Raw genomic sequence first — 12,408 nt, forward strand, 5'->3', positions numbered from 1 at the left:
ATTAAAATTACATGTTTACGGATGTGTGTCAGTATTGTCTGCATGTATCCACAAAATGATTTTTCAAAGAGGAAATATGTAAAATCTCATTACAGATCAGCATTAACAGATGAACATGTTCAGTTTTCACGGTAGAGAACACTAACTTTGAACCCTAATTAAGCGAAATGTTACTCCTCCAAAAAGAATTCCATTTTTTTATTAGTAGATCTATATAGCAAATTTATACTCCATTATTATTACATTTTGAATTCTGTCAATTAAACCTTTGTGGAAATTTGATTCTCCCTTATACCTACATGATCTTCTTGATTTTGCCTGTTGGCCCCCAAAGCCTAAAACATTTGTTATGTGCCTCTTCACAGAAAAATGTTGACCCCTGGTATTAGTAATTAATCTGAGTTATCCCTTAATCCGACCCTGATTTACTCTTCCTTAATCCTGATTTCTTGTTCCATAATTGGAATGCTTCTTTCTAATTTATTCTTAGTCCAGTATATACTTGATTTGCTTCATAATAGTCACTAGGCACACTTGTTACAAACACCAGTTCCATTGTGATTCTGCCAGGTACCACATCCTGTGATCAAGGAAATTTGGGAAACAGTCTCATCCTGTGGAGATTTACCTGAGGCTCAGGCCCAGTGGTACATTAAATCCCCTCTCCTAGTTTGTTCTCAGTGCTTTAACTGCTACTTTTTCCCTAGGCCTATTATTAGTTCTGCTAATCTGCTAATCGCCCCTGTCCCTCCCCTGGTCCCATAAAAGTAAAACACCTACCACCATCTGTTCTTTGTTTCTCAGGTGGACCTACCTGACCTAAAATCTGTAACTTTTAGAGACTAAACCTTGTTTTAGACAAGTATAAGTTTAGTGTCTAAGCTTGTACCAGAACCTTTTATTTACACAATAATAACTTTTTTTTTTTTTTTTTTTTTTTTTTTTAACTAAGGTCTATACCCAGTGCGAGGCTCAAACTCACAATCCTGAGATTAAGGGTTGCATGCTCTATCGACTGAGCCAGCCAGGGGCCCCCAAATTAATAAACTTTTAATGCAGATTTGAGGTGGAATCATCAAAAAAAATATTCAAAATTAAAGCCTGATTATTAATTCAAAAATAATTCCAGTGATGATGGACTCTGTATGACCCATGGAATCTTCTACTTAGCTAATAATGAAGAAGATGTGACTTGTATAATAATAAGGTTTATTCTGTGAGGGTTTCAATTACTTATATGCAAACAATATTTTTATTGTAAAAAATTTTTACAGCTTTATTGAATACAATTTTTAATACCTTGTAAGCATAGTCATATTTTGGCTTATATTTTAAGGTAGTTATTATTTAAATATTGTATTGAGCGAATACCTTAGACCACTTTAGTTTCTGATGCATTTCAAATTTTAATGAAAAATGCATCATTTTATTTTTCTCCAAATTACCTTTTTTTAATGTAGCTTTTTATGATGTGAGGAAAAACAAAATAAAAAGTTACTTTTCTGTTTTTTACATCTTTCTAGGTATTGCTACTTTTTTAAACATTTAGGTTATTATGTAACAGATTTTTAAAAGGAAAGTAAATAAAGTATAACAATGGAGTCTTTATTCTGAGTATCTAATATTAGGATCACATTTATAGAAGTTATATCTTACCATTTTAAGTAAAAACTCACCCATGATTGTAGATGTTCTAGGTATGGCTCATTTAGTATGCTTACAGAGGAAGCCCTATGAATGCTTTCTAAATTTTTTACTTAACTTTTCTCAGTTCTTTATAATCTCTTTATATCTTAGGTTTTATCTTTTTCTCATATTAAATTGCTCTCTTAAAGACCCTATTTTTTTTAATGTTTATTTATACATTTGATAGACAGAGACAGCATGAGTAGGGGAGGTGCAGAGAGAGAGGGAGACACAGAATCCAAAGCAGGCTCCAGGCTCTGAGCTGTCAGCCCAGAGCCCAACGCAGGGCTCAAACTCACCAACTGTGAGATTCATGAAAGCCACCCAGCTGCCCCATAGAGAGGCTATTTAAAACAAAAAAAAGAAGCGTTGTCTATATATGCTTGGGAAGAAAACTGTTTCCTTTTTTTTTTTTTCTTTTTTAAGGGAGCGAGCATGCAGGAGCTAGGGAGAGGGGCAGAGGGAGAGAGAGAATCTTAAGCAGGCTCTGTGCTCAGCTCGGAGCCTAATGTGGGGCTCAATCCCTCAACCTTGGGATCATGACCTGAGCCAAAATCAAAGTCAGTTGCTCAACCAACTGAGCCACCCAGGCGCTCCATCTGTTTTCTATTTTTATTTTTATTTATTTTTAAAAAATTTTTGTTTAATGTGTTTATTCACTTTTGAGAGAGAGAGAGAGAGAGAAAGAGAGAGAGAGAATGAATATGAGTGGAGGAGGGGCAGAGAAAGAGAGAGACACAGAATCCAAAGCACGCTCCAGGGTCTGAGCTGTCAGCACAGAACTCAACACGGGGCTCGAACCCACGGACTGTGAGATCGTGACCTGACCTGAAGTCGGATGCTCAACCAACTGAGCCACCCAAGTGCCCCGTTTCCTATTTTTAAAAGAATTTCTTTTCTGCATTTGAGTTTGATAGCATGATCAAAACTCATCATTACTGTTTGTTCTGGATAGCATGATTGCAGTTAATAAGTACACATTTCCTCACCTTGCCATCTTCATTTCTCAGATTCAGACTGTCCATAAGAGATCTCCTTCCGGGTTAACACAACGTTTAGAGATCTTCCTGAAAGTTCCATTTTCTCAAAATTGTTGACAGTGCTTATCTTACAGCAATTATACAAATTAGAAGCCTGTGGGCCTTATTTTTAAATAGTAAAGTATTTGTTCTATCCATTATAAATCCTAAAACAAAATTAAGGAAGTTGTCAAAATATGTCTCTAGCATCATTACTTATAAAAGTTTTACAGAGTCACAAAAGGCAAGATTCTATTTTAAATGTAATTCTGGTAAGAAGAAGTTAATAAAAGCCTTTATGCTTCTAACCAGTGCTGTTTTGCCACCTGTTTGTGAATAAGTACACTTAATTCCCAACTTTGATACACACACACACACACACACACACACACACACACACACACGTGACCAAAACTTTAGTCCCATTCTTCTACCAGAAGATTGGTCAAAAATCAGAAATTGGTTATACCTCAGTAAAGTTGGGGGAAAAATCAGAAGTTGGGAAGGAAATCCCTTATAAGTGACTTCATATTCTTTCTTTTTATTTTTTATTAAAAAATTTTTTTTAATGTTTATTTTACTTTTGAGTGAGAGAGAGAGACAGAGTGCGAGCAGGAGAGGGGCAGAGGAAGAGGGAGACACAGAATCTGAAGCAGGCTCCATGCTCTGAGCTGTCAGCAAAGAGCCCAATGTGGGGCTCGAACCCATGAACCAGGAGATCATGACCTGACCCGAAGTCAGACGCTTAACCGACTGAGCCACCCAGGCGCCCTGAAATTTTTTTTTAATTAGTATTTATTTATTTATTTATTTATTTATTCTGAGAGAGAGAGAGACAGCAGGGGAGAAGCAGAGAGAGAGATGGAGAGAGAATCCCAAGTGGGCTCCATGCTGTCAGTGCAGAGTCAGATGTGGGGCTCCATCCCACGAACCGTGACATCATGACCCAAGCCGAAACCAAGAGTCAGATGCTTATCTGACTGAGCCACCCAGGCACCCCAGTCAATTCAAAGTCTTTATGAAACAAAGGAGGGCATAAATAAATATTTCTTTTCTATATGACTGGAAAAATAAATCTTCTCTAAAGATGAACTTCTTTTTTGCTTATCCTTGGAGAATTTGTGGTCATGAGGGGCAGAATTTGACCACTGTGTATATTGGTCTAAGTAAATAGTGCCTCATTTACTTAAAAAAGTTTTGAGTATAAAAGTTAATGGTTTAGGGGCACCTGGGTGACTCAGTCGGTTGAATGTCCGACTTCGGCTCAGGTCATGATCTTGCAGTCCGTGAGTTTGAGCCCCGCGTCGGGCTCTGTGCTGACAGCTCGGGGCCTGGAGCCTGTTTCAGATTCTGTGTCTCCCTCTCTTTCTGCCCCTCCCCCACTCACACTGTCTCCTTCTGTCTCAAAAATAAATAAACATTAAAGAAAAAAACGTTTTAATAAAATAAAAAATAAAAGTTAATGGTTTTGCTTCAGTTCATTTTTCATGTTGTATTTGATGTTATATGTTTGATAGTGAAAACAATCAGAACTATTTTTTTTTTTTTAACATTTATTTATTTTTGAGACAGAGAGAGACAGAGCATGAACAGGGGAGGGGCAGAGAGAGGGAGACACAGAATCTGAAACAGGCTCCAGGCTCTGAGCGGTCAGCCCAGAGCCCGACGCGGGGCTCGAACTCACGGACCACGAGATCATGACCTGAATTGAAGTTGGGCACTTAACCAACTGAGCCACCCAGGCGCCCCAGTCAGAACTATTCTTAACATTGCTTATGAAATTCATATTTTGAAATCCCAACTATTTTTTATTTCATTTAATTTTTTAAATTTTATTTATTTATTTTGACAGAGAAAGAGAACTAGAGGGGCAGGGAGAGGGGGACAGAGGATCCAAAGCTGGTTCTGTGCTGATAGCAGAGAGCTGGATATGGGGCTCAAACTCACAAACTGAGATTTTTACCTGAGCTAAAGTGAGATGCTTAACTGACTGAACCACCCAGGTGCCCCCCAGCTATTTTTTTGTTTGTCTGTTTATTTTGAGAGAGAGGGAGAAAGAGAGTCTCAAGCAGGCTCAGTGCTGTCAGCGTGGAGCTTGATGCAGGGCTTGAACCCGTGAAATGCGAGATCATGCAAGATCACGTAAGCCAGAATCAGGAACCGAACACTGTGCCTCTGAAATCCCAACTATTTTAATTAACATAATTGTTTCTTTTCTCAATGACGTTTAGATGAAACCAGCCTGTATAAAAGCCCTCACCCGTATATTTAAAATATCTGATCAAGATAATGATGGCACTCTCAATGATGCTGAACTCAACTTCTTTCAGGTAGCCCTATTCTTCAGGCATTTCTCTATCTTGGGGTGGTGGGGGGTTGATGAGAAAAGCTATAAAAAAACTTACTGGCTTCAGTAATGTTATGTTGATAAACGTGTCTCTTTCACGTAAAACTCTTTCACATCAAGCTATTTCAGTCTTTACCTGAGGTATAAAGCTCTCCTATGCATAGGAATTGAGGGGACTCCTTGACATTGTCATTTCATGGTATACAGTGGGTGTATTAAAGATGATGTGAAATCTGAACTCTGAATTATTTTTTTCTTTCTTGGTTTGTATAACATGGGTACACAGAAAACTCTGTATAAGAAACACAGTGGAAAGCGTATGGAAAGTTTCTTTCCTTCTGTGTATGATAGGTTTTAAATAAATAAGGCAAGGTGGAGATTGTCCTAATTTAGAATTTGTTTCTTTTGGTTACAACTGATTTAATGTTGTTTGGTAGATTAACGTTTTATATGGTTTGTGGTTTTAATGCTATTTTGTTTTTAAATTCATTTTTACATTTTTTGCTAGAGAATTTGTTTCAACACTCCATTAGCTCCCCAAGCTCTGGAAGATGTCAAGAATGTAGTCCGAAAACACATAAGTGATGGTGTGGCTGATAGTGGATTGACATTGAAAGGTGGGTGAATGGTATTTTTCCCCCTTTTAACCTTTTCAAACCTTGGCAGAAGGTGAAGGTCTTTATAGCATTATGTATACTTTAAGGAAATGTTAGTATTTACTGATATGCCTGAAATCTAACTTGGATACTCAGAAGAGACAGGCCATTGGTGGGGATAATCATCCTTACTGTCAGCATAAATTAGAGGTGGGGGAATTGCTTGGTTCTTAGGAATGCGGAGGTCCATCTGATGGACAGAGATTTCTGGGACAAATTTATCTTAAAATTCTTACTACTTAAAGGCATCTTTTAGATAGAAACTATTTTTAGGGAAGACATTTTGTCTACCAGTCATGTTTACTGAGTAGAAAATGTTCCTTGTGGAATGTATTCTGGAGCCTCAGTGAAATAAGAAACAAAATTGAAAACCATAGTTTTCCATTACAGAAATAAGTTCAAAGAGCAATAAAATGACTTCCGTTTATTTTTATCATATAACTGTGAATGTCGATGTATTCCTTAGGATTCACTTTTGGCTCTTTTATCCATTGGCATCTCTTGTTGACATGGGTGTATGTGAAATGATTCTGAAATCTGTTGTGTTTCATTCAGAGACTTGCAAACTGCATTTTGATTTGACCTTCCATATGCAAAGCTTTATGCATGTGTTCATGGATCTAACTCTTGCCGTTATGAGTTCCGTGCTTTTCTCCCATGTGACTTTGTACCCTTGTTCACATCAGCCGTACTTACTAATTCATTTTATTTCAGGTTTTCTTTTTTTACACACACTTTTTATCCAGAGAGGGAGACACGAAACTACTTGGACTGTGCTTCGACGATTTGGTTATGATGATGATCTGGATTTGACACCTGAATATTTATTCCCCTTGTATGTACCTTTGGCCTTCTAATTAATTTTGCTTGCCAAGTATTTTAAGTTTTATTTAGTGCACAGTTTAGGTAGGCTTTGAGCTACTCAGGACTAATTTAGATTTATAGAGAGGTTTACAGCAGGGTTTGTCAACCTTGGCACTATTGACATGTTGGACTAGACAGTTCTTTATTATAGAGTCTGCCCTGTGCATTATAGAATATTTAGCACATCCATAGTTGCCAGTAACACCTCCTCCCCCAGTTGTGACAACTGAAAATGTCTGTTGTCTCTAGAAATTACCAAATGTTCCTTCAGGAGTGAAATCACCCCCACTTGAGAGCCCCTGATTTATAGCATGGCATAAACTTTTCCTCTTCTTCTCATGGAGAATATAAGTATCTTTTTTTTATTCATCTTACTATGGAAGGAGATCATAGGTGCTGGACAAACTTGCATTTGGAGTCAAGAGGTCAGAGTCTATTAGTTCACTTATTTTCATTGGTCCTTCTTCTAAGTTTTATGGCCTTTTCTTAGCTCAGGGTAAAAAAAGTATTTTTCCTAAATAGCCAGCCTGTTTGTAGTTATATTCCTGTAGATAATGCTGTGTAAGTTGTGTTTGTTAAAAAACAGACCAGTGTCACCTAAAACAGGAGACTGCCTTACCATTGGTTGCCTTTCCTGTGCCCTAGGGAGGTGGGCTTTTCAGGGAAGTGATGTCCCAAGATCTAGCCTTTTGGGTCTTTAGCCTTTCTCTCTCTCTCTCTTTTTTTTTTTTTCCCTGTGGCACATTGTCTTCATATTGTCCCTTTTTATTTTAGCATAGCACCCCTCGCTCTCTATGTAAGGATTCAGAAAGATTCTTGTTTTTTTCATTTCTCATCAAGAAAGCAAAGTTCTTTCAAGCTGGATTCCTGGTCCATTAGGTCTAAGTTGGAACTTCTCTTGTCAAAGTTAGTAAATCTTGGCTCAAGTAATTTCCCAGATTTTTCAATAAAAATATATTGAATGAATGAATTTGTCCCGGGATCTTTTGTCAAGTTTTCTGTGCCATTAACATGGGTAGATAAATTTTACAGGAGATTGCTTACTGCTTTCTTAAGCATGACAGTAAGAAAATGCCATTGCTAATGGCTTTGTGGTTCACACTAATATCTTCTCAATTTCTTTAGGCTCTTTGCCTTTCGTTTTCTGTAGAATAGCCCTGTAAAGCCACCACTTGAATCTTTCTAGCCTTCTTACTAAACTATCTCCTTCTGTCCTTCATACTGCTGCTAGATTAATAGATTTATAAATACAGATTTGCCCATGTCACTTCTCTTTGAGCCAGGATAAAGCTCAAGCTTCTTAACATGTTATACAAGGTCATTCATGATCTGCTGTGCTCATGCTCACTCCCTGCCTTCATTCTAGAAGTAAACACTAAGCTATTTTTAGTTCCTCAATCATCTGTTGTTTCGTACTCCAGGCTTTTGCCCAGGTAGTCTCACTTTCTGCCTCTCTCTCCCTTACTCTACTTACTAGCTCTTATCCTTCAAATCACCATTCACGATGTCTCCCAACACAGCTGTCACCTTCCCATCCCCGGGCCAGAGATGTCCCCTCTCGTGTGGGCTCCCCTAGCATCCTTGGCTTACCCATATCCACCACTCGCCTCATTCTTTTGCAAAAGTGAGGTTGTCTGTGATCTGTCTCCCACTCGAATGTGGGTTCCGTAGAGGTAGGGAGCCTGTCGTGTTTTTGTGTCCCTAGTGCCTGGCTCAGTGCATTTGATTGAACTGAACTTCAGATGTTTAAAGGTCAAATCAGGCAGAAATAATTACCTCCTCACATCATTTTTAACTCATTACAATGTTGACATAAGCAACAGTTATGACTTAAAATTTGTTTATGGGAAGAACAAACCCGTTACAGTGTAATCAGTGTTACTTGTAGAATTTTTATTTCAACCTGCCCTTCAGAAATTTGAGAAAACTTTGTGTTAGCTCAGAGTGAACATGATCGTGGCTCTTCTGAGGATTGCCATCCCATTCCGTTGACTTACCCTGGGAAAGTCTAAATAAGTGGCTTCAAGAAAGATACTTTATAAATGCGATCATCCCACAAAAAGACTTGTTGCAGTTTTATATTCATTTCTTAAGTTAAATTGTAATGTTTGGTTAATGATCTATTTTACTCTTAAAATTTTTTTATTTACAGGCTAAAAATACCTCCTGATTGTACTACTGAATTAAATCATCACGCATATTTGTTTCTCCAAAGCACCTTTGACAAGCATGATTTGGTAAGCTTTTTAGCTACAGTTTTCCATGATTTGTAATAAAATACTTTTCTGTAAATGATTTAACTCTGTTTCCTTAGCTATGGGATGCTCATGTCACATAGCCAAGAATTGCTCAAACTTGTTAAGTTAGACTAACAAAAATACTTTCTTTTATTTATTTACTTTTATTATTTTCTCAAGATGAAAAAGTCTAGATTCTAATAGACTCTTGTATAGGTTTTCTTATGTGCATGAGAGGAATTTTCTTGATAAAATGTAAAATTCCATTTGTTTTTAGAAGCACAGCTTTATTAGACTGGGGGTTCTTATGTTTGGGAGTTATTCTCTTACATACCTAAACATTTTGTATACTTCCTTATGTATCTTCAGGATAGAGACTGTGCTCTGTCACCTGATGAGCTTAAAGATTTGTTTAAAGTTTTCCCTTACATACCGTGGGGGCCAGATGTGAATAACACAGTTTGTACAAATGAAAGAGGCTGGATAACCTACCAGGGATTTCTTTCCCAGTGGACGTGAGTACAGAGCTCACCTATCTCCTCTAGAGTTACAGCTCGTTTAAAATTATGATGCGTCACATTCATCATTTTGTAAATTTGTCAGGTCTTACGAAATGCTTCAGTCATAACTGTAAGCAGGATTTATAGTGCTGATGCAGTGTCTAAGATGAACTTTAGACGTTCTGTCAATTTATCAGGAAGGGATGTGTTTGCTTTTGGTTGATGTACAGGGAAGCAGTAATAAGTCTTACATCAAAATTGAACTAGATTGTCATACTTTTTTGATTAAGGGAACTGGAAATCTCATTGCTGTTACACAATTCTTACACTTCCAGAATATGGGGAGAGCATATTTTACTTGACAGTGAAGACTTAATTTTGAGGGTTTTTTGGTTGGTTGTTTTTATTTTCGTTTATTTTTTTAAGTGTTTATTTATTGTGAGAGAGTGCCCATGTGCATGCAAATTGGGAAGGGGCAGAGAGGGAGGGAGAGAGAGAATCCCAAGCAGGCTCTGTACTCTCAGTGCAGAGCCCAAGTCAAAGCTCAATCCCATGAACCATGAGACCGTGACCTAATCTGAACTCGAAAGCTGCATGCTCAACCAGTTGAGCCACCCAGGCGCCCCTTTGTTGTTTGTTTTAACGCACTTTTTTTTTTTTTAAACATTTATTCATTTTTGAGAGAGAGCATGAGCTGGAAGGGGCAGAGAGAGAGGGAGACACAGAATCCAAAGCAGGCTCCAGGCTCTGAGCTGTCAGCACAGGGCCCGATGCGGGGCTCGAACTCACGGACTGTGAGATCATGACCTGAGCTGAAGTCAGACGCTTAACCGACTGAGCCACCCAGGTGCCCCTTGACGCACTTTTTAATGAGGGTTTATCTACGGTCTGTTTACAGTGTAGTTGACATTGTATGTAGGGTACTAAGGACATCCTCTGGTCATGCATGATAACATTATTACTTTAACCTTGGTGAGACTAAGTTTCTCAACACCAGGACCTATTCTTTTCTCACATCACAAAAAGGGCTAATTTCAAGTTATTTTTGCACCCTTTGCAAACCTCTTCGGATTTAATTATCAAATCCTCAACCAGCCAGTATTTGCAATATGCTGTGTAACTTGGGAAGCAGATAATGTAAAATATCCTTGCCCTAGATTTTACCAGCGTCTCACTGCTCATCTGTGTGTAGATACAGGAATCCCATTCTACCCCTGCCAATCTTGCGTTCCCTCCCTCTCTTCTCTGCCTTGAGAATGTCAGTGTAGGGAAACCTGTGGTTGGGCACATGGGAAATTAAAGGAGTCTGACAAAAATTATCTGGGTCTGGTGATAAGATATTTAAGCTGTTGGGTTTTGTTTTTTTTTTTTTTCTGTAAATGTTCATTTAGGAATTTTTCTGATCTTCACCTCTTCCCTTTCCTAGGCTCACGACCTATTTAGACGTCCAGCGCTGCCTGGAGTATTTGGGCTATCTAGGTTATTCAATATTGACCGAGCAAGAGTCCCAAGCTTCGGCCATTACAGGTGCGTATTTGAATACTACTCACTCCATGCTTAGAAACGTTATTTACTATTCCAGTTTCATGTGTGAAAAGAGTGAAAATAAACTCATCTTCGTTAGTCTTCCCTGTCTGCACTGTTTGTTCTCCCTGCCATTTGGTAATTTGAGTCAAGAGTCTAGATTTTATTGTTTATCAAAAAAGAAAGGGTAGAGGTTTTACTTCTAGTTTCCCCCTGAGGATACTCCACTGAGGAAAATCAGGGAGGGCTGTGGGCATTAAGTGTATTGTAATGTGCCAGTTTATCTTGTGTTTTAATTTTCTGTAAACATTAAAAACTGTACCTATTAACACGTAATCCTGATATTGAACTAATTGTGTAACTTGTGGTTTTGTAACCATTTTCTACATTAGTAAATCTTTCACAGACTTTGTAATTCTTGCTAAGCAATGTGCTCCACTTAAAGAATACCATAGGAACAGATATAACAAGTTAGGGAACTGATTGTTTTGAGATTTTCTTCTTTCTTTTTCTTTTTTTAAGTTTATATATTTTGAGAGAGAGAGAGCATGAGCAGGGAGGGGCAGAGAGAAAGGGAGACAGGGAGAATCCCAGGCAGGCTCCACGTGGCTAGTTCACCCCTCAAGATTTTCTTATTTCCTAATTGGTGGGGGGAAATGCCATATCTTACAGGAGGAAGTTCCAGCACAAGAAGACAACCAGTCTTAAATCGACAGAGCAGGTACCCTTTAAAGTAGTTAACTGGGGGGTGCCTGGGTGGCTCAGTCGGTTAAGCGTCTGACTTCAGCTCAGGTCATGATCTCACAGTCTGTGAGTTCGAGCTCCATGTCAGTCTCTGTGCTGACAGCTCAGAGCCTGGAGCCTGCTTCGGATTCTGTGTCTCCCTCTCTCTCTGCCCCTCCCCTGCTCGCGCTCTGTCTCTCTCTGTCTCAAAAATAAATAAAAACATTAAAATAGTTAACCAGGAGCCCCTGGGTGGCTTAGTCAGTTAAGTGTCACACTCTTGATTTAGGCTCAAGTCATAATCCCAATGGTTTGTGAGTTCGAGCCCCACATCCGGTTCTGCGTTGACAGTACGGAGCCTCCTTGGGATTCTCTCTCTCCCCCTTACTGTCTGCCCCTCCCCCACCTGTGTTCCCTCTCTCTCTCTCTCTCTCTCTCAAAATAAATAAACTTAAAAAAAAAAAAAAGTAGTTAACCAGTTAAATGTTATTTAATTCAGCACCAAAGAGCAAGGAGCTAATTGCTAGCTAACATGAGGTTCTTTCACTTAACAAAATATTGGGGACATGTTTCTGTATTAATATGTATACTTCTATAAATCTTTAATGTTAAATAATGCACCAAAATATGGATGTTGTAATAGTTATTTAACTAGCCCCTAATTGGAGTGTGCGTGTGGGAGTGAGTGTTGTATCATTTTCAGTTTGGGGCTACTCTAAATAATGCCTCTGGTGAGCTTTGTTAGAGTTGAACTTTTGAGTACAGCTTAAGGAAGTCTCTTTGCCTCTGGAAGAGATTCACAGTTGCTCTGCCGTTGGAGCATTGCTATCTGGCCTGCCTCTTTTACACATT

The 12,408-nt window shown here is 38.5% G+C and overlaps 1 protein-coding gene across 11 annotated transcripts in view; it reads left to right on the top strand.

Annotated features, from left to right (window-relative positions):
• Positions 1 to 12,408, top strand: part of RHOT1 (ras homolog family member T1) — a 76,413-nt gene that overhangs the window by 43,646 nt on the left and 20,359 nt on the right. For all 11 annotated transcript variants that reach the window (XM_053212645.1, XM_053212647.1, XM_053212643.1 and 8 more), the window contains 6 exons: positions 4,937 to 5,035; positions 5,561 to 5,669; positions 6,423 to 6,543; positions 8,725 to 8,809; positions 9,179 to 9,324; positions 10,736 to 10,836. In XM_053212645.1, the coding sequence (XP_053068620.1) occupies positions 4,937 to 5,035; positions 5,561 to 5,669; positions 6,423 to 6,543; positions 8,725 to 8,809; positions 9,179 to 9,324; positions 10,736 to 10,836 (661 nt within the window). The remainder of the gene's footprint in view (positions 1 to 4,936; positions 5,036 to 5,560; positions 5,670 to 6,422; positions 6,544 to 8,724; positions 8,810 to 9,178; positions 9,325 to 10,735; positions 10,837 to 12,408) is intronic.

Source organism: Acinonyx jubatus, chromosome E1 (genome assembly GCF_027475565.1).
Source record: "Acinonyx jubatus isolate Ajub_Pintada_27869175 chromosome E1, VMU_Ajub_asm_v1.0, whole genome shotgun sequence".
NCBI lineage: Eukaryota > Metazoa > Chordata > Mammalia > Carnivora > Felidae > Acinonyx > Acinonyx jubatus.